At 57.0% G+C, this 25,752-nt stretch overlaps 1 protein-coding gene across 2 annotated transcripts; it reads left to right on the top strand.

The window, feature by feature from the left end:
- On the top strand, nucleotides 1–24,461 carry SPOCK2 (SPARC (osteonectin), cwcv and kazal like domains proteoglycan 2). Of its 2 annotated transcripts, none has more exons than XM_081268545.1 (10): nucleotides 1–815; nucleotides 15,354–15,399; nucleotides 15,632–15,746; nucleotides 17,003–17,117; nucleotides 18,685–18,790; nucleotides 19,212–19,331; nucleotides 19,848–20,066; nucleotides 20,588–20,650; nucleotides 22,284–22,421; nucleotides 22,530–24,461. In XM_081268545.1, the coding sequence occupies exons 1-10, from the start codon at nucleotides 627–629 to the stop codon at nucleotides 22,673–22,675; spliced, it is 1,257 nt and encodes a 418-aa protein (XP_081124671.1). In that variant the 5' UTR covers nucleotides 1–626; the 3' UTR covers nucleotides 22,676–24,461. The 2 variants fall into 2 exon arrangements, with proteins under 2 accessions (XP_081124671.1, XP_081124670.1); XM_081268544.1 differs by having other exon boundaries at nucleotides 3–815; nucleotides 18,685–18,799.
- The last annotated feature ends 1,291 nt before the right edge of the window (nucleotides 24,462–25,752 follow it).

Raw genomic sequence — 25,752 nt, 5'->3', positions numbered from 1 at the left:
GCCAGCTGTCAGGGCTGTGGCGCAGGTCCCTCCGGGTGGGAGGCAGGGGTAGGAAAAACAGTCTGTGGCCAAATTCCCTTTTAGACACCTGAGCCTGGCTGGGTTTGTAACCGGAGAGTTTTGCGTCTTTTCCCCAACCCCATCTTCCCTGGGGAGATCCCGGGGCCCTTCTCTCCACCCTTGGGGAGACTGCAGGGTCATTTCGGGGTTCTGCTTCCTTGGTCTGCAACTCCCTGAGCGCTTGGGCTGCTCTGCGGCTGGCTGGCGATGGGCGCTCTGATCCTGCGCTCGCTTTGAAATCTACCCCCTCCTTTTTTTTTTTTTTTCCCCAAGCCAGGTATGATGATGTCAAATGTGATGCCGATGCTACAGTTACAGACACGGCCCCTGCTGGCGCAGCCTCTCTGATTCTCTCTCCCTTCGCGTCCGGTGCTGGGCTTTTTCAGACAAGTGCATCTTCTAACCAGGTCACATTTCAGCCGCGACCCACCCTCCGTCAGTCACCAGAGTCAGACCGCAGGAGGAGGGCTGAGGACAGCAGCATTTCCTTCGCCAACAACGGGGTGGAGGGAAGGACGTTTAAATCCTGCAAAAGTCAAGACCCCCCAGGACCAACCCAGACCACGATGCGCGCCCCGAGCTGCGGGCGACTGGCTCTGCCGCTGCTGCTGCTCGCCGCAGCCGCCCTGGCAGAAGGCGACGCCAAAGGGCTCAAGGAGGGCGAGACCCCCGGCAATTTCATGGAGGACGAGCAATGGCTGTCGTCCATCTCTCAGTACAGCGGCAAGATCAAGCACTGGAACCGCTTCCGAGACGTAAGTCCGCCGGGCGCCGCGGGCCGAGGGCTCGGGATCAGGTCTGGGGAGCGAGCTTCGGAGTGGAGACCCCCGCGCGGAAAGCGCAGGAGCGGTCTCTGCGCGTCGGAGCCCGAGGCTCCCGCAGCCCCGCGGGCTAATTACAGCGAGAGTAAACAGCACCCAGAAAGTCCCAGCCCGGGCCCCCTCCCGGGTCCCCGCGGGCAGCGGCCTTGGGACCCCCAGTCTCGCACCCACTAGAGCAAGTCCCAGGCCAGGAGACGCTCCGGGTGCGCGCGCTCGAGACGGGGTCTCCCCGCAGGCCGGGCGTGGAGATGGGGTGTGGGGTGTGTGGACTGGGGCCCCGGCTGCGTGTGGGCCCGACCGCCTCTCCGTCCTGTGAGCCGTCCCCGGGCCTACCCCAGCCCGGTGGGTGCGGCGGGCCCCACATACAGGGCACTGCAGAAGGCACAGGTCTGGGTGGGGCTGGCGGGAAGGTAGCGCCTTACAGCGTGGGTGCCCACTGTTCCCACCTTGGGCTTTGTGGGAGGGGGACAGAAGGGGCAGGGACCGTGGCCTTGAGTTGGGGGGTCCAAGCAACCCTCTTAAGGTGAGATGGTAAAAGGTGTGTCCGTAATGGAGGGCAGGTGACAGCCGTGAAAATGTCCGAGGCTACCTCCGGGTGGCTGCCAGAACCGATTCTGGGGTCCCCAAGCGGAGAGGCACTCTTACCGACCGAGGCTCATTTTCCTGGATCAACCTGGGGGCGGGGGGCCACCCAGGGCAGGGGGAGGGCTCCCAACCCGAGGGAAGAGTCTGTGGCCGGGGACCTGAGAAGCAGAGGGGAGAGTCCAGAAGCTGGGTCTAGGGGCCCTGGCGGACGCCCGCCCAAACCCCGGCTTAACCTTGAGCCGAACTTTGCGGGGTGGGGGGCGGGGAGGCGGGAGGCGGCTGCGGACTAGTCGGTGTCGCTGCAGCACTTTGTTTACCGGCACCTGTAGATCGAGGGGAAACCGGAGGCGGCATTCCCAGAGGGGCCGCGCCTGCCTCCGGCCTGGCGGGGTGCGGTGGGCAGGGGTGAGAGAAGGAGGGTGTGGCCGGCTCCCGAGAACCGTGGGGGGCAAGGTGGGGGATGGGCCGGATGCGCCCGAGGAGATGCAGCGGGTCCGGTGACCAGGCGCTAGCTGACGCCCGGACCCTAGAGAGCCTCTTCTAGGACCTCTATTCCCCATTTTTACTTCTCGGGATTGCCTAGATTCTATCTTCAGAGCCACTTAGTACAACACAGGCCACACCTGATCTTCCTCATTTTCTCCTAAACTGCGTGCATCCACAAGTTCCTTAGAAATTTTTTAAAAACATGCACCATGCATTTTCTCTCCAGCCACATGATGGGAAAAGGCAGAGATACGGATCTTTTTGTTATCCTGAGACAAGTGACTGTTACTCCCCAAAGTCAGACCGGCGGGTTGTAATTCACAAAGGAAAGGAGGAACCACAGGCAGCCAGGTTTCAAGGCTGAGGTGCTGGTCCCCAGTGTTTGCCCACCCAGGGTTGGTCCAGCCCTGGAGTCTAGAGCCCCAGCAAAACCTTCTCCAGGCACCTGCTGGCCCAGCCCAGATTAGCCGCAGTCTCCTGCGGCTGCCTGGGCAGCAGCCCTGGGGCCCAGCAGTGAGGGGGCGGCAGCAGGCTGGCCCATCCGGAATCCATGTGTCACTGGTCTCAGCCTCCCTGGGACTGCTGGCTGTTTGATCTGCCGAAATGGGACTAGTGAAGGTCAGAGGGAAAAGAAATGCTTAATCAGAACAGTGAAGGTTAAAAAATAAGATTCTTTCTACTTCCCTTTCTCCACCTGCTTCCAGTAGCCAGTGGGTGAGAATAAATGACGGACTGCTTGACCCCCCCCCTCCCCAGCACAGGGTTGCCCACCTGTCTCCCTGTATGGGTGCCAACCATTTCCCCTTCCTCCCATGCTCATCAGAGGAAAGGCACCCCATTTGAAATTCTGCAGGTACTACCCCCATATGGAAAGCTTTGGGGCATATGTTGATGGAGGGGGTGGGGGGGCTCCGGCTTTAGTAGGGCTGATTTCCTCCAAAACCCCATTAAAGGTAGCCCTGGCTGCAGAAGGACAGGGTCAGGAGAGAAGTAGGACAAAGACTGGGTAGGAGGGCCTAGCCATGGGGGTCTGTTGGCAGCTTCTGCAGAAAGGCAAGAAGGAGGCTGCTAGCCCAGAGCCAGGGCATTGCATAACTCTAGTGGTGCCACAGTGTGAATGGTGCCCCCTGGAGTTGTGCAGTGCACAGACTGTAAACAGGAACTCTGCCAGCGCTACAAACACTTCTTATCCTTCCTTTGCCAGTAAAGATTCTGCCTCCCATCCTTTCAGCTAAAGGTCTTCCAGCAGGGCACAGTAGCATCAATCTTTATACACATTTTCAGCAGGCAGCTCTCTCCCCACAGGAAAGAAAGGAATTTCTTTTGAATCCCTATGGGGTTGCCAGGTTGAGCTTGAACCCATCACACAATGGCTCAAGGTCTTCTAGTTTGCCCAGGTGGGAAGGAGGCAAGCAGGAGGAGGATCCGATTTCTCAAGGAATAGGGTTGAGGGAATCGATGGTGGGTGAGGGAAATATCTTTATAAATGGTGTTGAGAACTGAGTGTATGATCGAAGGGGTCAGGAGAACAGAGAAGAGGAAGAACGCTTGGGAGTGGCTCCAATTTGGTCTTGGTTGGAGCTGGTAGGAGGTGTTCAGTTTAGCATTCTTTCTTTGAGCTCTAGGATTATAGGGGAGGCAGGATTTGCCAGCTGAGTAATCCTCCCCTCCAGTGGGCACATCTAATGCCCAGCATCCTGCTGCCAGGGAGGAGGACATTCATGTTCAAGGAGATGGGGAGGCTCCCAGGCCACAAATCTGGCTGTGCCCTGCCCTGAGCAGTCTTGAACTTTTCCAAGCCCTGCTCTCTAGTGCTCTTATCTCCAAATTCACTCCCTGCAAAATTGGGTGGGACTTTACCGCAAGTCTTTGGAACAAAACACGCAGGACATAGATGAGGTGAACACGCGAGAAGAGATGGCCCATTACACAGCATCTGCAGGGCAGGCTCCCCGGAGCTTGGTGAGGAAGAACTGACTGTTCTCTTTCTCCCTGGCTCTTCTCTACCTTGTACTCCACTTCCATAAAATTTTAATTTATTTGCAAGTGTCTGGCATAGTGCTTGGCACCAGAGGCACACAGTTAATACATGTCCCATTGCCAACTGCAATGAGCATCGCATCTTGCTGTCCCTGCCATGGGCTCTGTATATTCGTTGTCTCCTGTGGGATGGTTATTGTTCCTTTATAGTCTACACATGTTATGGGAGAGGAAATTGAGACCCAGAAAAATTGATAATTTATCCAAGGGACAAATAGCTAGGAAGTGGAGGACCTGGGATTTGAACCCAGGTCATCTATTTCAGCTTTGCTTTTCAGGATACACTGGGACTAATCCTTAGTGACTATGAGAAGGAAGGGTCCACCCTGAAGAGCAAAGCCTCATGTCCTATCAGGATGCCCGGGGCAGGAGCAGACCTCCTTGGAAGGTGGACCAAAGCCCCCTGTCTCTTGCAGCCCATCACTGGCGGGTCCCTACCAGGCCTAGCAACAGCCCAAAGGCAGCTGTCCACTCAGCAGGATGCAGGGTGCAGTGTGCTGGGATAGCCTGGCTTGGGTTCAGGATGCCAGGCCTGTCACATCACCCTTCTGAGTTTCATGGTTCCATAGTGAAAGAATGCATCCGTTTCAGGAAATACCCTTCCCCACAGAGAAACCACCAGGTGGATCATTGTATTTTCTGGAACTGGCCTACACTAGGCCCCAGTCTCCATGCAAAGGACATTCATGTTCGCTAACTCCCTCATTCATGGCAGATCTGAGCGCCTCCCGCATGTCAGGGACTTCACTGTGACCCTGGGCATTGACTCAGGGGTGTTATTATCTGCCAGCTGCATGATTCTCCTGTTTTGTTTGTTTTGGGGTGCTGGGGATTGAACCCAGGGGCGCTCTATCACTGAGCAACACAACACCCCCAGCCCCCTTTTATTTATTTGTGTGATCCTGTAGCTGTGCTACATCCCCAGCTCTTCTTTTAAATTCTGAGACAGGGTCTCACTGAGTTTGTCCAGTCTGACCTCAAACTTGTGATCCTCCTGCCTCAGCCTCCAGAGCAGCTGGGATTACAGGTGTGCATGACCACACCAGGCTGACTTTCCTGTTTTTCTGAGCATGAAGTAGGCCCATGGGGAATATGAGTCACACAGGGGCTCCTGGAGAGTTCCCCTCCATCCCTCTGACCCCCCCACACCTGAACCCATACAAGTGTCGGGAGGAGCTGCACAGATGTTTGTGGGGAGTGTGGGTGTGCAAAAAGAACCCAAAACTGGGTCAGAAGGGATTCTGCAGTAGGGCTTAGGGATGGGGGGTGGGTCCTTCCCTGGCCTCCCCTTGGTTTCTAAGTCCTCTCCCCCTGGAGGAGTGGCATCTCCAGGCATAATGAGACACTCTTGAAGGCCCAGTGGGACATGGAGCCTGGGAGGGGAGGGAGAGCCGCTGCCTGGAGGGGCTGTTGTGTGCTGTGTGCCCCCTGGTCTTCCAGGTGTCTGAAGAAGGTAGAACACTGACACCATCCCATTCTCCAGGAGGTCAGAAGCTGACTGAGGTGCAGGAGAGGTCTGTCCTACCCCAAGCCCCAAGTCCCAGGGGCAGTGCACTGTTCCTCTTTCTAGTGAGAGGACAGACCAGCTGTGTGACCTTTTGACAGGCACTCTGCCTCTCTGGGCCTTAATTTTTCTCATTGGTGTAATGGCAGGCTTAAGAAAATGATCCACAGAGTCCTCAGCCATCTGTGATTCTGTGAAGATGGCACAAGGGCCTGTCCAGAGTCCCTCCACCTGAAGAAATGTCCTACCTGTCACCACTACAAGCTGGGCTGTAAGTCTTTGGATTCAAGGAAGAGATTTTCTTTAAGAAAGGATCTGTGACTAGGTTGGGGTCAGCTGTGCCTTGACGACAGACTGGGACATCTGAGAAATGGGGCCTTCTGGTATCTCAGGGCAAACTCCGGCCGGATGAGCCTACCAGCCATCTCAGTCACTTTGGGCCGGCTGTAACAGTGTGTCACAGAAGGGGTGCCTGAAATGACAGAAATATCTTTCTTATCATTCCGGAGGCAGGGAAGTTCAAGATCAAGACATTGTCACATTCAGTGGCGGCTGAGGGCCACCTTATGGTTCATGGAGTCTTTTTACCAGGTCCTCATGGTGGCAGAGAGAAGAAGCTCTGGTCTCTTTTCGTGTAGGGACACTGATCCATCACGGGGGCTCTGTCTTCATGACCTCCACTCACCCTAATCACCACCGGGAGGCCCCAGGACCATCCTACAGGGGCGTGGAGTTCTGTATGAACCTGGGCCGGTGCCGGCAACACTGAGTCCAGAACCGAGCTGCATGGGTCTGGTTAGACCCGGGGACAGGGACGATGAATGCCCAGGCCTCGGCCTAGGTAGACTTCAGACACAGCCCGTCCAGCCTTGGCGAGCAGAGGGGAGCCCCGCTGTGGCTCTTGAGGTGGGGCAGCTCTGACCCCTAAGCACCCTGTCAGTTGCAGGTCCAGCCCCTCCTGGGGTCCACAGCACTTACTGGCCACCAGCTGATTTGGCACTGGAGATGCCGCCTCGGGGCACTGGATCTCAGGAGTCCTCCTGCTGGTGTTTGCAGTGTGTGTTTGTCACTTCTCTCCTGTCCTAAGCCCCTGAGGGTGGGTCTGAGAATAGACTTCATGGTGTGCCTTCCCACCTGTCCCCAGAGCGTCCCCGGATGTTTGTGCCCACAGTGCTCCTAGAATGTGAGAGGCAGAGGGCTTCCTTTCCGCCGTCCCCAGAAGTTCCCCCTCCTCTCTGGGGAGCAGCCCTGTGGTTCGGGCAGTGAGGGTAAAGGGAGGATGATTATTTGGGGGATCTTCTTTCTGGTCCCCAGAAAGTTGAGACACTTCTAGAAACTGGACCCTGCCTTCCAGTGATTCATTTGTAGGACAGGTTGGAATGAAGGCGGGAGGGAAATTGTCCCCCAGCCTCTCCTTCAGGCCCCTGTGCCTGTGACAGCTGTCCCCAGTTTCATGGGACAGCTCACAGTGCCCCCCACCTTAGAGTTCCCACAGAGCCCGGCAGCCACCCCTCTGACCTGTGGGGGGTGAGCACCCTGCTGCCCTGAGGGAGAACATTGTCCCCAGGACAAGGCATCCTGCTGTATCCCCAGTACCCACAGAGAGGTTGAGGCTGTCTCAGCACCAAGGCAGGCTCGGCCTGGCCAGTGGCTCACCTCTGCTTGGGTACAAACTCCTGGCCCTTCCCTGACTCCTGGTTCCCTGGCACGGGTCAGAGGATGGGAAGAGGGTGAAGTTGTTCAAGCACGTTTTCCACTCAAAGCTCTCAGCTTGGAAGAACTGGGGAGCCTCAGCAGCCCTCAGCACTCACCCCCACATCTTAACCCACGAACAAGGAGGCCCTAGGAAGGAGCTTGGACACTGTCTCCTCTCGTGGCCTCATGTTCTTCCACTACATCGTGCCCCTGTTTCCTCAGCTCACGTCTCTGCAGTCTTCCTCCGGGATCTCTGGGATTGAAATCCTGACCCTCCCCCATGTGCCAGAAAGGAAACCGAGGCCCGAGGTGCTCAGAACAGAACCTAGGCCCTTTTGCATCTCGCTCCTTGTTCTCTGTCCTTCCCCCACCCACCCCGTACCAGGGATTGAACCCTGGGTGCTTAACCACTGAGCCGCTTCCCCATCCTTTTAAAATATTTTATTTAGAGACAGGGTCTCCCTGAGTTGCTTAGAGCCTTGCTAAGTTGCTGAGGCTGGATTTGAACTTGTGATCCTCCTGCCTCAGCATCCCGAGCTTCTGGGATGACAGGCGTGTGCCGTCGCTTCAACTCCTCTAAACTTCATAGTCTGCAGGGGCCACCAGAAGCAGAAACCAAAGGTTGGGGTAGTGCCACTGGAGTTGCAGGGAGGTCAGGCCCTGGCGTCCGGTGGGTGTTGGCGTGGGCATACCTGAGCCCAGGCCAGGCTCCTGGCATGCAGGGAGTGCTGATAAGCACATTTTTGCCCTCCAAGGAAATTCCTCTGAGGGGAGAAGAGGTGGGAGGCAGGAGTCTCCCAGATGCCAGTCTCCTTCTGTTTGTCCAGCCTCATGCACACCCTGGGCCGCCCCTTCCAGGAGAGGAGCAGGTATTTAGTGACTGCCTCTTCCCAGCCTGCCCAGCCGCCTCTTCCCCCACACAAGGCGCACTGTCTCCTCAAGGGGCCTTCTGTGGCCTGAGATGGGATGCCTCAGTTGAGAAGCTCCGCCGGCCCCCACTTCACTCCTCCAGCTCCTTTCTGGGTCCCTCTCTGTTCCTTTGTGGTTGTTTCCAGAGAAGGGCAGGAGGAGGCTGGAGCACACGTTTCCTCCACCCGGGGCTCCATCACAGGCTCTCAGGTGTCGGGTGAAGCCCACTTCCACATTTAGAGATTCTTGATCTATTAAAGAAAATGAAGAAATGCCATAATGGGGTTAGCAAAAGTGTGGTTTATTGAAATCTCCAAGGAACTTCTTTCAGTTCTGTCGATGTGCTCTGGAAGACAATGGCAGAGTCTATATTTGAGGCCCCTGGTGACCCTGAGACCCTCCAGGGCCTCTTGCCCTCCCCTGCTCCTCAGCTCTCACCATGTGAGACAAGGGGTCAGTGGCCCTGGTTTATGTCTTTGAAGTGCAGAGTTTGAGAATGCTGTCTCAGACATGTCCCTCCACCTGGGTGTCTTGCTGTGCCAAGAGGATGGCAAGGGACCATCCCCATTTTATGGGCAAGGAAGAGGAGTCCGCCCAGGCCACGTGACTCTTCCTGGCAGTCTGTGGCACTGCCAGGAGTGGGAATCAGCACCTGACTCCCTGCTGGGGGCTGGAGTCTCCTCCACACAAGGGCAGGTGGCGGTTTGCGGGAGTGTAAGCCAAGGTCTGGGGGAGCGGTTCTTTCTTTGCTTGGTCTGTTGCATGTCCCCTCCCCCAGCAGATGGGCAGCCTGGAAGAGACTGGGTTAATTCAAGCTGCGAAGTGAGCGGGTGATTTGGGTGCTAATTAAAATGACAGGAAGTAAACAGCCTCAGAAACACCCAGCATGCGCCCCCTAAGCCCGCTAGGCCTGCGCACTCCCCATCTCTCCTCCAGCTTGGCGCAGTGGGCTCGTCTCCATGGCAACTGAGCCGAGCTGCAGAGATCAAAGCAGGAGATGGGTTAGCTCCAAACCAGCTGAACCAGGGGCGGGTGAAGGGATTTCTGGAAAGAACCTGGGGAAGGGAGGCCCCGGGTGTCCTCCCCCTCCACATCCAGTCCCTCCTCTGCTGGCTGTGGACTCCTTATCTTGGTGCTAAAACAGAGCTGATGTGGTAGGAAAAGTCTCCCATGGGTTGGGATCGGGCTTCCTAGTTCCATCCCTGGACTGAGATGTTCTTCATCAGCTAACATTTATAGAGTGCTGCTTAGGGCCATGGATTCTGGAGTCAGAGTTCTGGGTGCCAGTATTATTCTACTGTGCAATTGCTGTGTAATCCTTCACAGGTCACTTAACCTCTCTGAGGTTAATTTTGTCAATCGAGAAATGGGAATAATAATGTTAAGTCTCTCTTAGGGTTTCTTTGAAGAATAAACAAGTCAAATGAAACTGAACATACTGATATATATACCCAACTGGAAGAGTGGCATTGAATTAGTGGCAAGTATATAGCAAACTAGACAAATGAAACAAGGAGGCAATTATAAATTCTATGGAAAACAAAAAGGAATTGGCACCTAAATTAGGTGAGATCAAACCCAAGTGACATTTCCAGTGGTCACTAGAGGAAGAGCAGACTTCTTCAAGTCACAATCAGCCAGAGGATAACTAGAGGTAGGTGGGGTTAGGGAAGATGATGCCCCAGCTGGGTTTTGTTAGTTGACTTGAAGTTCCGGGGCTGGGTGTGAACACACATTCCCCTGCGGAAACATCCTGTGCATGGACATGGGACCCAGGTAGCCAGGAACATGTGAAAAGATGGGGCTTCTTCTGTAGGTAACAGGAAACCAGGGAAGGGCTTTTGAATCTAACATTTATTATATTTTTTCCCTTCATTATAAAGAAATTCATGGTAGAAATCTTGGAAACTTGGGAAAAAGCAGAAAGATGTCAAAATGTGCTGTGCTCCTGCCCTGCAGACTGTCAATCATTTTGATACTAATCTTTTTTTAAAATCTTTTATTCTAATTTGTTATATATGACAGAAGAATGAATTACAATTTATACTACACATATAGAGCACACTTTTTCATATCTCTGGTTATATACAAAGTAACAATCATCTTCATTTATTTTTTATGTGGTGCTGAGGATGGAACCCAGGGCCTCCTGCATGAGAGGAAAGTGCTCTGCCACTGAGCTAAAGCCCCAGCCCCTAGTCTTCTTCACCTACCCATTTCATTCTCCCTTCCCTCCCAAATGAGAACAAACCGTCTATTCAGTGAAGGGGACACATGATCAAAACTGCATTCTAGAATCACCTCTGTAGTGGGGCTGTAGTGGTGTGGACGTAGCATGCGCCCATCCAACTGAGGCCAGCAGGGGGCGCTGCAGTAACTCAAGTGCTGCCTTCAGGTGGGCCAGGGCTGGAGAGAGGTAGCAGAGAGCTAGGAGCAGTGGGGGGGCCTTGGGAAGAAAGGGCTGGGCAGTGTTCAGCTTGGGGAGGGTGCTGTGACTTGCTACAAAGGAAGAGACCTGATTGGAATCAGGAGACTGGATTCCAGGGATTTGGCCGTCCCTCTGCCCGGGAAGTATTTGTTCCAAGAGAGGCACCATTGGAAGGAAGAACCGCTGGGCTGCTCTTTTCACCCCTGAGACCCCCTTAGAGGTGAAGAAGCCAGAGCACACAGGCAAAGTATCAGGCGCAAGATGCCTAGCTGGCTGCGGGGGGTGGGGGGTGGACTTGGGCACTGGCCAGGGAGGGGCCTTACTCTGCCTACTTGGAACAAGCATGGAAGCTTGATCAGAGCCAGTCCACCCGTGACCATCCAGGGTCTCAGGTGGCCCTTGGACACTGGAAAGTTGAAAAAGCTCCTTCTATGATTCTAAGGGACAGTTTTTCCTAAGGCCCACCTGGTCCAGGGGAGGAAACTAAGCCTGTGTGGGTAAGTGGCCTGCCCAGGTCAACAGATCAGGATGGAGCAGACTCTGGTGCACAGTCCTCTGCACCATGCCCTCAGTGCTCGCACTGCTCCTGGTACACACAGGTGGCATGGGGACGGGGAGACCTAGCTCAGCTTGGCGCTTCACCTCTCTGTGACCCCTGACTGGTTTCTTTGCCTCTCTGTGCCTCCGTTTCTGATTTTTTATGATAGTGATGCAAAATGCTTGGAGAGGAATTACTTTAAAAGCACCATTTGATAAAAAGCAGCATGCACTTATACATTCCAGAAGTTTTTTCCACCTGTCTGCTCTGTGGTCCTAGGTGGCTGTACTCACCAGTGAAATGGACAGGCTCCCCGGATGGATCTTGGTCCATTTCCCCTCTGGTCTGACCCTTTCCCCAGAGGACTGTGGAGGGATTCTTTCAAATCCTTTTCTGTCAGGTGAGGGCAGATGGGCAGCAGAGCTAGAGAAATGCTCAGCCTCCTGCTCCTGAGAAGACCTGAGGCCTCATTAGACCACTTCTTTTCTTTCTTTTCTCTTTTTGTAGTACTTCGAGCTCCATCCAGGGTGCTCTTCCATGGAGCTACATGCCTAGTCCTTTTTATTTTGAGACAGGGTTCACTAAATGACCCAGGCTGGCCTTGAACTTGTGATCCTTCTGCTCAGCCTCCCGAGGGGCTGAGACTAGAGGCTACACGGCTGTGCACTCAGCTTTATTGAACCATTTCTCACAACTGCTAATGAGCCCATTTGGGTGCCATAAATAGACACTGCTGCACCGAAAGGCACCATTCACACTTGCCAACAAACACCTCTTTCTCAGCTTATAGAAAGAGCCGGCCCCACCTGACCTCAGGGGACCCCTCAGAGTGTCCCTTGGCTTTGTCCCAGATTGGCCACTCCTGTGTGGCCCACAGGACGTCCTCATCACCCCTCCCTGCAGGACCTCTGCAGGGAGTGACTCCCTCTGGTCTCTGCTCTCCCCTGGTGGCCTCTCTTTCCCCACTTTTCAGGGGCCCCTCATCTTTCTTCTCTTTTCCCCACCTGAATCTGTGGTCTCTGTTGCTGTCATAGCACTTTGATTTGTGGGTGCTTCCTGGACTCCAGGCACCATCTGCTTTAGTCTCAGGGCAGGGCCAGGAGGTAGGTGCTGAGCTCCTGCAGGCCTGGGGCTCGGCTGGCAAGGGGCAGCCGGGACCCAGAGCCTCCTCTCCTCAGCCCTCCGACCAGCCGCTTCTACTGCCCTGGGAGTGGGGGTCCCGGGATTCAGAACTCCCCGGCCTCCCTCCAGGCCCCTGCCTCAGTGGAGCAAAGGGCTTAGCTGGACATGAGGACAGGGCTGTGTGCAAGAGGCCACCCTGCAAGCTGGACCAGGGGGAGTCCCGGCTGGCAGCTAGAGGCATGGTGGTCTGCTGGGTCCCTCCTCCCTCCTTCTCTCTTTCCTTTCTCTCCCTTTCCCCTACTCCCTCCCTCTCTCTCCCTTCTCTCCCCCTTCCTGCCCTCACCTCTTTCTGTCTCTTTCTCAGCACTGAGGATTGAACCCAGAGGTGCTCCACCACCAAACTGCATCCCCAGCCCTTTTTATTTGGGGACAGGGTTTTGCTGCCTTGCCCAGGCTGATCCCAAACCTTCCATCCTCCTGCCTCCGCCCCACGAGCTGCAGGGATTATAGGTGTATGTCACCGCTCCTGGCAGAGCTGCTGGTGTCTTAGAGGTCCTATTCCAGCCTCGCTGTCCCCTGAATTTCTAATCAGAAATCCTTGGTCTTGACCTTTGAGAACCCACTTTGAACTGAGTCTCAGATTCTGCCCGTGCCCTGACTGGGGTTGAAGGAGGCAAGGCTACGCTGGCAGGCTCCAAGGCCCTCAGCTGGGCCCCAGGCACTGGAGGAGCCAAAGGCCCATCCCTTCCTTTAGTTTTGGGGCAGGTGACTTAGGGGCACACACCTTGGTGGTTGAAGGGAGCCGACACACCTGCCTCCCAGGCCCAGCCATTTTCCCTGTCTTCTTTATAACCTCATCCCCTCCTCCTTCCCATAGGAGGATGGGAGCAGATAGAGGGACCCCAACTTGATGGAGTCTACTTTTCAACATTGGGGATTGGACCCACAAGCCATCTATCTCTGAGATACTTCCACAGCCCTTTTATTTTGAGACAGGATCTCTGTAAGTTGCTGAGGCTGGCCTCCAACGGATACCCTCCTGCCTCAGCCTCCCACGCAGCTGCGATCACAAGCAGCTGTGATCCACTGTGCCTGCCTTGCAATCCTTAACTTCCCATTCTCATAAACTCGGGCCTCAGCCACTTGGCCATGGACGGCCTCTGTTTCCAGTCTGGAGTGGGGTGGGCACCAGATGAAGAGGACCCCTTCACCCTGTGGTGCTCCCTTACAAGAAAGGCTGGGCCTGAACTGGCTCTGTGACCTGAGCCAATGGGGGACATTGTGCCTACTGCCATGGAAGCTTGCCAGGGGCTTCTCGGGGCTCAGCTCAAGCCCTGGGTAATTGAGCCCACAGGGGTGCCCAGGAAGCCCCTCCTGGGTCTTCCTCCTGCCTGCTTCGAGGCCCTAGGGCCACAGGACACTTGCTGCTTGGTCATGTTGGGGGGCCGGGGCAGGCAAAGTAAAGGGGCAGGGGGAAGGCAAAGGTGAGTCAGAGGAGAGAGACAGGGAGAAACACAGAGAGCGCGTGGACCCTCAGGGAGAGGTCACTCAGTGGCTCCCTGGCCCTCCCCCTCCCCCACCGCCCTCCCCTTACTGTGGAAGAGGCAGGAAGGCTGAGCCCGAGGGAGGGCTGGGCTCCCGGGTGTGAAAACTGGAGGCTGCTCACAGAAGTTCATTTCTGGATAGAAACCATCTGGCACTGGGCGGGCCGCCTCAGTGCCCTTCTTTTCACGGGCTGTGTACTTGTGGCTTATGCGTGCGTTCACGCAAATGAAGACGTGTAAATACACATGCCTGTGCACACATGACCCATGCCCGTGGACGTGCATGTGTGTACCTGGGCCCACACGTGATGCTCGCCGGCTTCCAGGGGGTGCTCGGGAAGCTGGAGCCCTTGGGCTTCCAAAACCCCTGCGGGCTCCCAGGTTCCCTCTGGTGCCAGAGCCCATGCCGGCTCCTCTCGGGTGTGACAGCTCAGTGTCTGGTCCCTACCCACCCCAACCCTGCAGTATGGCCTCTGTCCCCTCCACTGCACGTCTCTGACAGGGATGGGGTGGGACTCAGGATGAGGAGGCGTGCGGGCTCCCTGGCCTTCCCACCGGCCCGAGTACACACATGACCACCCCCGGGCAGATGTCAGGTCATCTCCTGGTCTCTCCTGCACACAAAGTGGGCTGGACGAGGTGACCTCAGATGCCCTTTTCAGGTTCCTCTGACTGATGACTTGAAGTGGGACCATGATAAATAGGGAAGCTGTCGTCACTGGCGTGGCCACCCCCTTGGTTCAAGGTGCCGCCTGAGCTCTGCGGAGAAGGAAGGGACCTTGAGTGAGAAAGAGTCCCCTGAACCTGGGGTGGGGGTGGGGGTGGGGGTGGGGCGTCTTCCCACCCCACTCACAGGGTAGGTAGGTGTCAGCAGGGGACCTGCTAAAGAAGGGACCCTAGCAGAAGAAAGAGTGTGCCCTTTCTGGGCCACCAGGGCACAGACATGAGAGTCACTGACCCAGGGCAGTATGGACTCTTCAGACATCTGTACTGGTCTGGGCTTGGGGTCAGTTGTCACCCTCTCAAATCCATGGGCCTCACCCTTCTGCTCCTAGGGTCAGCCCAAGTTGTCCATGGTGACGATGTAGGAAAACTGACTCCCAGTTGGAGTCCCTAGGGACAAGGACATTGTCCAAGGACATAGCCCAGCACCCAGGGGCACACAAGGCCAGGGGTACCCTGGGACCTTGTGGCCTCAGGGTAGGCCTCACACTGAAGTCCCCGTCTGTCTCTCTTTCTCCTCCTGCTCATCACTGTGGCCTGCTGCGGTGTCCTGGCTCCAGGAGGTGGAGGTGAGTCCTGCCTGGGCCCCGGCGTGTGGCCTCTCCACACTCCATTCCCCTGGCTACCCTCCCCCAACGGCTCCTCTGCCAACATCCAGTCTGGGCTGGGAGAGTGAGACCCTTACAGGAGAGGCTGAAAAGGAGCCTGGATGTGGGTTTGGGGGGACAGAGGCATAGGGGAGGCAGCTGGGAGAGCCTGGGTGGACAGGGTCATCTGGGACCACCATGATGGCAGCAATCTGCATGTGGATGCCCGGAGCTGTGAGTGTGGTGGTCACTGAGCTCAGCTCTGGATGGGAATCTTAGCCCTCCTCTCCTCTCCTTTCTCTGTCCTCTAGGACGACTACATCAAGAGCTGGGAGGACAACCAGCAAGGAGATGAAGGTAACACATGCCTGTCCTCCATGGGGACTGACATTTTGAGAAGCTGTGGGATCCGAGGGCAAGTCCTGGTCTTGGTCTGGGGGGCTTCCTGACCAGCCAGGGTGGGACTTTGGCACTCAGGAGCTCTGGTTATGAAAGGCTGCAGAAGGGAGGGGCCTCCCAGCTTAGAAGTAGGGCTGGGGGCTCCTAAGTCCTCCTAGGTGATCAGTGTCCCGACCTTGTGTCCCTGCAGCCCTGGACACCACCAAGGACCCCTGCCAGAAGGTCAAGTGCAGTCGCCACAAGGTGTGCATCGCCCAGGGCTACCAGAGGGCCATGTGCATCAGTCGCAAGAAGCTGGAGCACAGGTGAGGGGCAGGAGGGGAGCCCTCGAGACACTTGCTCAGGTGACCACTCCTTGTGTATCAGCTGTCTGTTGCCACAAAACAAAAACAAACAACGCATGCTCTCTCTCACAGTTTCTGAGTGTCAGGAATCCTGAGATGGTTCTGGCTCAGGGTCAGTCACAGGTTACAGTCACACTGCTGGAGGGCACTGGAGGACCCACTTCCAAGTTCCTCTATGGTTGTGGGTCAGAGGCCTGAGTTCCTCACCTGACCCTACCCCCTGGATAGTTGAGTCTCCCCACAACATGGCGGCTGGATTTCCATGAAGTGAGTCATCTGAGAGAGACAGCAAGAGGAAGCCATACCTTGGGAGAACAGTTACCAAATGCTGTGGTACTTAGGGAAAGTCATAGCTCCTCTCTGGGCTGGGGTATCCCTATCTCTAAGACAAATAGGTTAGACCAGATAATGACGTTCCTTCCCACTCTGACATGCAGGGCTTCATGAAATAGTTAAGGTTGTAGCTTCTGAGGCTTAAGTTGGAGGAAGGGGGAAGGGGCATTTGAAGAGCCTTAGCTCCAGTCCAAGGACCAGACCCTGCCTAACTCCGGACCCCTGGAAAAGGTCCCATTTCCCTCACCTCTCTCCTGGGTCATGGAAGACAAGACTTGAGGGTTGTGATCTTAGATGCCCGAGGGGCCTGACATGGAGAGGGTTGGTGAGGGGCCTCTCTGGCAGGCGCAGGCCCAGGCCCAGTGGGAAGCGGGCAGCTTCTATTCCAGCTGATCTATTCCAGCTACGTGGGATCGCAGGACAGGGTCTGCCACATGTCCCTCGTGTCTCAGAAAGGCCAGGAATCCAGGGTTTTATGTGAACTCTCCCATTTTGCAAATGTTGGTGAATAACTCAGTGAAAAGCAACTGCCATCACCCTGGAGGCCAGACAGGATGAGCTGTGGGCCTGCTGTGGCCTGTGGGCCCCTGGTTTGCCACCTCTGATTTGGTCTGACCCTCACATGAAATTAAATTCCCTCTTGCAGCCAGTCAGCCCTGGCCTTGCTACCTGAAGGCCCCGCTCAGGAACCCCTGGGAAAGAGCAAGCTGCGATCCATGGCCCACCCACCAGGGCCCACCCTCATGAGCTTGAGGAGGGCCTGGCTGGGGGTGATAGCAGAGGGTGGCAGGGTAGGGAGGTGGCCTCTTGTTGACGTAGTTCTCCTGAACCTTCTCCTACCCCTGCATCTTCTCTTTCCCGTATCCTTCCTCCTTCTCCTGCAGGATCAAGCAGCCCACCCTGAAACTCCATGGAAACAAAGACTCCATCTGCAAGCCCTGCCACATGGCCCAGCTCGCCTCTGTCTGTGGCTCCGATGGCCACACTTACAGCTCAGTGGTGAGAAGTCCTGCACCCAAGTCGGTGGGGGTGGGGTGCACCTGAAGCCACCGAGAGCCAAGGGGACAACCAGCTGGGGCCTCCCAAGGGGTTCCCAGGGCTGATGGGGGCCTGAAGGTCCAGCTAGTGCATCCAGGGCAGCCATCCTGCAGGGAACAGGAGGGACCTCTGCAACCCTGGCTGAGATGACCTGAGGGTTGGAGCCAGAGCCTGTCCTCGGCCTTGGACAGGTGCAGGAGTGGGAGGGGCCTGGAAGAGACACATGGGCAAGTAACTGTAAGTGGAGTGAGGAAGGGCCTCCCAGAAGTTCCCCAGAGGAAGTCGCTCTGCTGACCAGGTGCAGGGGTGAAGAGGGGGCCATTTCCACACAGAGGCCATGGGTTCCCAGCAGCAGGGAGCCCTCTGGGCAGCAGGAAGTACTCCTCCATGAGAAGACACTGAGGGGAAGAACCGTACCTGGAGGAACACCTTATGGGATTTTTGTGAGGACTAAATGAGATGATATTTTGAAAGCATTGTATAAACTTCAGAGAACCAAGGAAATACGGGCGCTAACGATGGACGCTTCCACTAGCAACAGGAAGCTGGGACTGCTGAGCTCTGGGCAAGCGCACTATTGGCTAGGCTTTGGTTCTGGGCCTGGGGAGCCCTTTTGCAGTGAGATGCAGATTTAAGAGTCACCAGCTGTGGTGAAGATCGGGGTTCCTTGAAGAGAGGAGGTCCCCCAGAAGGGTGGGAGTGGGGGACAGAGAATGAGCAGGAGGCCAGAGAGCGCCAAAGGGGCAGAGAGATGGAGGAGGAGGAGGAAGAGAAGGACGAGAGCTCATGTCCCATGTCAGAGGGCAGAGCAGGCTGTGGTCCAGGGTCACCCTGTCCAGTAGGGAGGCAGAGGTCTTGAGCAGGTCTGGCTTCCCTCCCGGCCCCATGGCCCTGGGCATGTCACGGAGCCTCCCTGTGCCTGGATGTTTTTTGCTGAGCAGGAGAAATCTGATCCTTCCTGGCAGGGCTGAAGGGACTGAGGGAGATAAAGTTGTGAAATGCTACACAGGGCCCACTTCACAGTGGTGGTCACCCCATGGGGAGAAACCAGTGCAGCCAGGGAAAGAGACTTTACTAGCAAAGAACGGAGGAGCCTCTCCCAGACCCCGGCTGGAGGCTGGGGGGTGGGTAGATGTCAAGAGATGGCGGCTGTTTGTACCCAGGAGGGCTGAGGGGTGGCTGTGTGAAGAGCATGACTATGGAGGGCCCACCCTGGGGCCCAGGGACTGTGACAAGGAGGAGGCTGGGCACAAGAGCACGGGTGGGCACTAGGCAGCCAAGAGGGGCATGGGGTGAGTACTGGATCCGGAGGTGGGCCCAGGGAAGGCAGAGCCTCAGAGGGGGCAGCCGGGCTTCCTGGCAGCTTCCCAAAGCTGGGCTGTTCCCTCGGATACCCTTCCTTGCCGTCTCTGCCACGGTCTGCAGAGGGGCACGGAGGGCCTTCCAGGGGGAGCAGCTGTGGCCACTGTGGTAGGAGGCCCGAGGCTGCCCCAGCTGCCCCATGACCCAGCTGGCCCTTCTCGTGCAGTGTAAGCTGGAGCAGCAGGCCTGCCTGAGCAGCAAGCAGCTGGCCGTGAGATGCGAGGGCCCCTGTCCCTGCCCCACGGAGCAGGCTGCCACCTCCACCACCGAAGGCAAGTCAGGTAACCAGAGGTCAGGGCCTCAGCCAGGCTGGGGTGGGCGGCCGGCCGGGTTGCAAAATGGGAAAGAGAAGAGACAAAAATAAGGAAAAGCCTGGAGGACCTGGGAGCGGGGGTCAACGGCCCAGGTGGACAAAGCAGAAGGCCTGGGCCTCAGCCCTCACGCCTCTCCCCTGGGAGTGCGAAGGTGGGTGGAGGGGGACTCAGCACAGGGAGCCTGCACCTTACTCTTATTGCTAGGAAGGAGAGTGGGGATGGGGGAGACGGCTGTGGTGAGGCTGGGACAGGGGGCTCCTCATTTCCACCTCCCCTTCCCCACCCTGGTCTTGCCCGGCCTCTTGGCCTACGATGGGGCAGGATCCCAAGCGGAGATCAAGCCTGCTGCCCCCACCCTTTTCTGTTCTGCCACCTACAGAGACCTGCACGGGTCAGGACCTGGCTGACCTGGGGGATCGGCTGCGGGACTGGTTCCAGCTCCTTCATGAGAACTCCAAGCAGAATGGCTCGGCCAGAGGAGCAGCCAGCCCGGCCATTGGTACTGGAGCTGGTGGCCCTGCCTGCGGCGGGGCGGGGGGGAGGGAGGGAGGGACAGGGAGGGATCGACGAGCCCTGCAATGCGGCTCCCCCCAAAACTTAACCCCCATAGAAGGGGAGGTCAGCTTCAACTACAGCAGGAAGCAAATAGCTAGCTAATAGGAAGGACTGTGAACATGGGTGGGCAGCCAAGGGAAGCAAAAACATTATTTTTTTCTAGGCGTGAGGGATGTAGCCCAGTGGGAGAGCACTTGCCTTGCATGTGCTGGGCCCTGAGTTCAAAGAATTTCAAAATTCTTTGAATACAATTTTTTTCAAGTGTTTTTACAACAGGATTTTGAGTGGCTTAGGTACAGACCTGTGCAGCAATAGAGGTAGGACCTTTGGCCACTCTTGAGTTTCTCAACCGCATGGTTAGACTCTGGGCTGCCCTCACCCTGAACTGAAGGCTGGGGTTGAGGAAGAGGCAGCTGGACGGACAGGTGCCCTGGGCGCATCTGAATCGTCTTCTCTCCAGGGCTGGACAAAAGCCTAGGGGCCAGCTGCAAGGACTCTATTGGCTGGATGTTCTCCAAGTTGGACACCAGTGCTGACCTCTTCCTGGACCAGACTGAGCTGGCCGCTATCAACCTGGACAAGTATGAGGTCTGCATCCGCCCTTTCTTCAATTCCTGCGACACCTACAAGGACGGCCGGGTATCCACTGCCGAGTGGTGCTTCTGCTTCTGGAGGGAGAGTGAGTGGCCCGGTCGCTCTCTGGGAGCCTCCCAGGAAGGAGGCTGGCACTGTTTTCATTGACTCTCAGGCAGCTTGGAGAGCTGGTGACGTCCCTAGGTCCCCAAAGCAGAGGTTGACCACCAATTACTCTCGGGCCTGCATGTTCTTTCTCACATTCCTCCAGTCTTAGGTTTTCCTGGGGGTCTCCCCATAGGGTGTCGCCAGGATCACCCCACCTTCTCTTTTGAATCCTTTTGACTTATCCCATGGATACCAACACCCTCTGAGAACCCTAGACCCATCCCACAGCCGGGGTGGCCTCCTCCAATTAGAGACTGGGGGTTCTCCTCCTCAGAGCCCCTGTCCTGATTAGGGAACCATCAAGGTCTCAGTGTACCCCACCTCCACCCTGGGGTGGCCCCATGTCTGAGCCTGCCTTTCATCTTGCAGAGCCCCTGCTGGGGTCTCTAGGCCTTGGAGGCTCATTGTGTCCCGTCAGCACAATGGGACAACCCCTTAGAGGCTGCTTCTCCCCCACAGAGCCCCCCTGCCTGGCGGAACTGGAGCGTATCCAGATCCAGGAGGCTGCCAAGAAGAAACCAGGTGAGGGTCGGGCAGGGGGCGCAGGAGGGGCAGTGAGGCTGCTCTGGATTCCCCTGTGGTTTGGAGGCTGCAGCACCCCCCCATCCCCCACTGCTGGCCCACCTTAGGGTGGGATCTGAGCCTGGATGAGGCTCTGGCCCAGGTCACAGAGGGAGACACCTTCCTGTTTCTGTTTACGTGGTGGGCCAGGGCCTCCCCTTCTGCCCCTTGGTAAGTGTGTTTTCAGCATCATTTTATGGCTACCTGTGCTGGGGCTGGAGGTTGAGAGACAGAAGGACCCTAGAATCCTCCATTCTGTTCACTTCAGCAAGTGCGTGTGTAAAGCTTGATGGGTGAATGTGGAGAGGGGGAGATGCTTGCTCACATTCTGCACACACCCTGGGGGGGAGAGAGCAAGACACCCAGCTTCAGTCAGAACTGTTGGGCAAGACAGACGAGGTCCCTGGCCCGTAAGGCCTTGGTACAGTCTAACACACAAAATCCCACAGAAGGACAGAGGTGCTGACTGACCTGTGCACACTGCTGAGGGAGGGCACAGGGGGACATGAGTTAGCCTGAGGGGTCAGCAGGGGCCTCTCTGGGGAGCTGGAGTTACAGGGAGAGCTGAGGGAGGAGAATGAGCCAGACAAGTGCAGAGTTGAGGACGGGACTGAGCTGTGAATTCTTGGAAAACAGAAAAAAAAGGACCATGTGATTAGAATTTGATAGTCAAAGGGACAGAGGTTCAAGAGGCAAGTCACACGGAGCCTTGTGGCTCCTTGAGAGCAACTCGGACATGTGACTGGCTGAGGAGACCAGCATACTTAGCATCCAACCTGGAAGCACCCCTAGATGCTACAATGGCTGGAAGCCGGGGGGCCTTCAGGGGCTGGGGTGGGCTCGTGTCTGCCGGAAGCAGTCCTTTCTCTCCTATTCCCCAGCAGACCCCCTGGGCCTGGGGCACCCACCCCAAGGTACCTGGTATTACCCCTGTGTCTTCTCCCCCAACCAAGTGGGCAGAGTCGTCTCAAAACAGGTCTGGAAAATGGACAGAAATGCAGCAGTTCAGGACCAGTGCATGGGCCCTGAAGGCAGGTCCCCTTGGGAAGGGCTGGGAGGAGAAGCCCGGGCTTTCCTGATCAGGGACAGCCAGGCGGTGGGATCCAGGACACAGGGCATAATGAGAGCAAACTGGCCGTCCTGGAAGACATGGGCCAAGGAGCCATCACAGAGGCCCTAGCAGGTCACTTAGGGAAGTGGGTTTTCTTTTTTTTTTTTTTTTGGTACTGGACATTGAACCCAGGGGCTCTTAACCACTGAGCCAAATCCCCAGCCCTTTTTATATTTTATTTAGAGACAGAGTCTCACTGAGTTGGTTAGGGCCTCACTAAGTTCCTGAGGTTGGCTTTGAGTCTATGATCCTCCTGCCTCAGCCTCCTGAGCTGCTGGGTTTACAGGTATACACCATTGCTCCTGCCTGAAGTGGGTTTTCTTGTTTCCTCTCAGTGGAGCTGGGAGAAACTAGCCTTGGACACCTGGGTTTGCTGAGTGGGCAGTGCTGTGCTGGCCAGGCTGTGGGGCATGCTTAAGGCTCCGGGGGAAGAGTGGTAGCCTTGGACCCCTGCTTTGACTCTGGGGGTCCTGTCCCACTCAGGCATCTTCATCCCGAGCTGTGACGAGGATGGCTACTACCGGAAGATGCAGTGCGACCAGAACAGCGGCGACTGCTGGTGTGTGGACCAGCTGGGGCTTGAGCTGACCGGCACCCGCACGCACGGGAGCCCCGACTGCGGTAAGGGCTGCACCGCCGCTGGGCTGCTGAGGACCTGCGCTGGGAGGGCTGAGGGGGCAGAGGGGAGGCCAGCGGGGTCCTGATCCAGCTTGGCTTGTGCTTTCACAGATGACATCGTGGGTTTCTCAGGGGACTTTGGGAGTGGTGTCGGCTGGGAGGACGAGGAGGAGAAGGAGACGGAAGAAGCAGGCGAGGAGGCCGAGGAGGAGGAGGGCGAGGTGGGCGAGGCGGACGACGGAGGCTACATCTGGTAGATGGCCCTTGGGAGCCATGGCGGGCCAGGGTGCCGACGGCCAGGGAGACGGGCCACCAGGGACCTGGACAGCAGTGGGCAGCTTAGCAAGTGGATCCAGAAACCAGTTGGAAGGACCCTGGCTCGAGTGGGGAGGCCTCGAAGTGTGAGTGCATGATACGTGTGAGGCATGTGTGGCTGGGATGGGTGAATGCGTGTGTGTGTGCGTGCGTGTGGCATGCGCTGACCAACATGTCCTTGACCCCAAAGGTCCCTTCAGCTGCCCTGTAGCTTTCTTTCCATTTGTCGTTGGTTTTAAAATACACTCACACATACACAACCACACACCAAAATCAATGGACTGAAATGCCCGTCCCTGTCCCCACCCAACACTCTGGGGTTCCCACCCTGCTCAGCCAGCCCTGCCCCCTCCTGCCCCTGCCTACCCTTCTCCCTCCCACTTCTGGGCCTAAGGGGGGAGGGAGGGCAGGCTGCTTTCTGTGGGCTGGAGGTCCTCCCAACGTTGGGCAGATTTGATGTGAAACCGGCCTCAGATGATGGGCCAGGACACTGGCCACAGCAAGCCCTGTCCCTCTGCCAAGCTCTCAAGCACTGGAGAAACTCCCCTAACCCAAGCCAGAGTGACCAAAGGGGGCTGAGGAGGAGCTGGGGCAGAGGGTGAGGCACAGGGAGGGGTGAGGAGGGACAGGAGTGGGCGGTCAGCTGAGGGATCTGCATGTCCTGGGCAGGGCCTCAGAGAGGAGAGGAACGGCTGGATGCCAGACCCCAGAACAGCCCCGCTGGCGCCCCGTGGGCCGAATGCGGCTGTGGCTGGGTGCTTGCTGGTCTGGAGACTGGCTATGGCCATGCCATCCAGCCCTACCTGGCTCCCCACTGGCACAGTCTGGCAGGGATGCTGCTTTCGCCTCCGTCTCCCATGCTGGGGTCCCTCTTGTCCATTCTAGGGAGCCTGAAGACCCAGAGCAGAGGTGTGTGCCCACCTTCCTGACCCCACCTCAATGCTCCCCTCCTGCCCGAACCAGTGGAGAGACTTTTCCCTGGACCCTGCGAAAAAGTGGCTGGAAGTTGCCACCTATTGAGGTCGTGATCACTCCTCTCCTTGAGCCTCATTGGCCACCCCCAGCCCCATTCCTCTCAGCCCCTGGGGGTTCCTTCTGCCCCCTGAGGGCCCCCAGGGGCTGCCCTAGTGAAGGGGCTCCTCTGAGTTCTGTTTTGAAGCCCTGTAGTGTGAAAGAATAGTAAAAAGTCTGTCAGTGGGGACAGAGAGGGGGCCGCTAGGCCCCAGGCCACACCTCACCGTTCCCCGAATCTCCTGAGCAGGTGGAAGGCCATCTTACCCAGAGGAGAAGCCGCCCTGTGGTTTCTTGTTTGTGTGTTCACTGTTGTATCTCCTAAGTAGCCCAGTTCTCCCTGCGGAAACCAATCCCTTATGCCTTTGGTAGAGAATCTCTTACCCAGACCGGGCCTCTGGCGCCCTTGGGTGCATGGAGAGTGCAGTGTGTGTGTGTGTGTGTGTGTGTGTGTGTGTATGTGTGTGTGTGTATACGTGCGTGGGCGTGTGTGTGTGTGAACCTGGGGGCCATCCTGGTGGCCTGGGAGTGTGGGGAGGGCCCCCTGCTCTCCCCAGCGTCTCCCTGCATCTGCTGAGGGTCTGTCGGACGGACTCCGTGGAAGAGCCTCGCCCTGTCCACCCCTCTACTCCACCCTGGAACCGACATCTTCTGAGCCTTCTCTTGGGGGAAATAACGAAACTCCACTTAGCCCCATAAAGTGCTTCTCATTCTGCAGCACAGTTCTGATCTTTGAGGTGTCGCGCTGTTCCAGACCCCCCAAGCCCCTTGCCCTGACCACCCCTGCCCTGTGCTCCCGCCTCCTGCCTCTGGTCCCCTGCTCAGTCACATCAGCCCTCTGTTCACCAGAGGTGGCTACTCCTTTGACTGGGAGCTACTTGAAACTTCCTGCTCTTGCTAGGATCTGAGTCTGTCTCTTGCTCTGCCCCAGCTGCACTCCCGGAATTGTCCTGCGGTGGCTGTGAGGAAAGCCAGGGCTCTCTGGGGTGGGGAGGGCAGGCAAAAGGCCTCACTCTTCCTCTTCCTCTGCCCTCCCCTGCGGGAGCCGTGCTCTCCGTGTCTCTGGGTCTTCCGATTGTGCACGTTTTTTCTGACCTTGTAAATATGTTTTAGAGAGAAAGTGAAAGATATTGAACTAGCCCCTGGCAGGCCTGCAGGGGTCCAGTTCCCTGTCTATGAAGCTCCCACACTGCTTCCCATCCCCTCAAAAGCAGCTACTCCCCATGGAGCTGCAGGCCTCCAAGTGACCTCTTGTCACTTGGAGCCTAAGGATTCCTGGTGAGCAAGGCTGCAGGTTGGTTTTCCCTCAGCCAGGGGGATTCATACCCTTGGCCCAGCTGCCTGCCCCCAGCCCCTCCGAGCCCCTTCCTGCCCGCACTCCCCTGGCACAGGCAGGCCAGGCAATGAGGGCTGCATGGACCAGAGCTCAACCAAATTGCAGCAGAACCAAGTCTTGCCCGGCCCCAGAGCTGCCATTGGCCATCCTGGGCCACCTGGGCCCGTGGATGGTGGAAGAGATGGATGTGTAAGATGGGGGGAGGTTTCGAGAAAATAAATGTGCCTTGAGAGACCACTCTGGGGTCTGAAGGTGATGGAGGAGGGGTTGGTCTGGGAAGCTCAGGAAGGAAGCCGAGCTGGAGAGAGGGAGAGACAGCTTGGCTGCCCCCTAGTGTCCTGCTGGGGAAGTGACCACACACGTGGCAGGTGGTCACCTCTCCTCCCTCCTGCCCACCTGGTGTTAGGGGGCAGGCCACCTCTTCAGTGGAAGCTCCTTCTTTACCCCTGGGGGGAGGGCGTCCATTGGTATGGACACGGGAACTCTTCATTTCACCAAAGCCTGAGCCCGAAGCCCTTGGGGAGAATGGCAGATTTTTGACATCTGGGGTCACCATGGGGCTGCGGGCTGGTGGCAGGGTGGGGGGGTGTCCCAGGGAAGAGACGGTGGGGGTGGGAAAGGAGACCAGAGACATCCTAAGGAAGTCCCAGCAGAGCAAACTGCTTCGTAGCC

This window comes from Spermophilus citellus (genome assembly GCF_964194105.1).
Source record: "Spermophilus citellus genome assembly, chromosome: 15".
NCBI classification, from domain to species: Eukaryota; Metazoa; Chordata; class Mammalia; order Rodentia; family Sciuridae; genus Spermophilus; species Spermophilus citellus.
The sequence above is the reverse complement of the archived record's forward strand: the minus strand, read 5'-3'. Positions and strand labels throughout refer to the sequence as shown.

Excerpts from the sequence above, each read along its gene's own strand:
- SPOCK2 (XM_081268544.1), top strand. The coding sequence starts at position 627 with ATGCGCGCCCCGAGCTGCGGGCGACTGGCTCTGCCGCTGCTGCTGCTC. Across the intron at positions 15,747-17,002 it reads CGCAAGAAGCTGGAGCACAG|GATCAAGCAGCCCACCCTGA; the intron begins GTGAGGGGCAGG and ends CTTCTCCTGCAG. Across the intron at positions 20,651-22,283 it reads GGCTGCCAAGAAGAAACCAG|GCATCTTCATCCCGAGCTGT; the intron begins GTGAGGGTCGGG and ends TGTCCCACTCAG.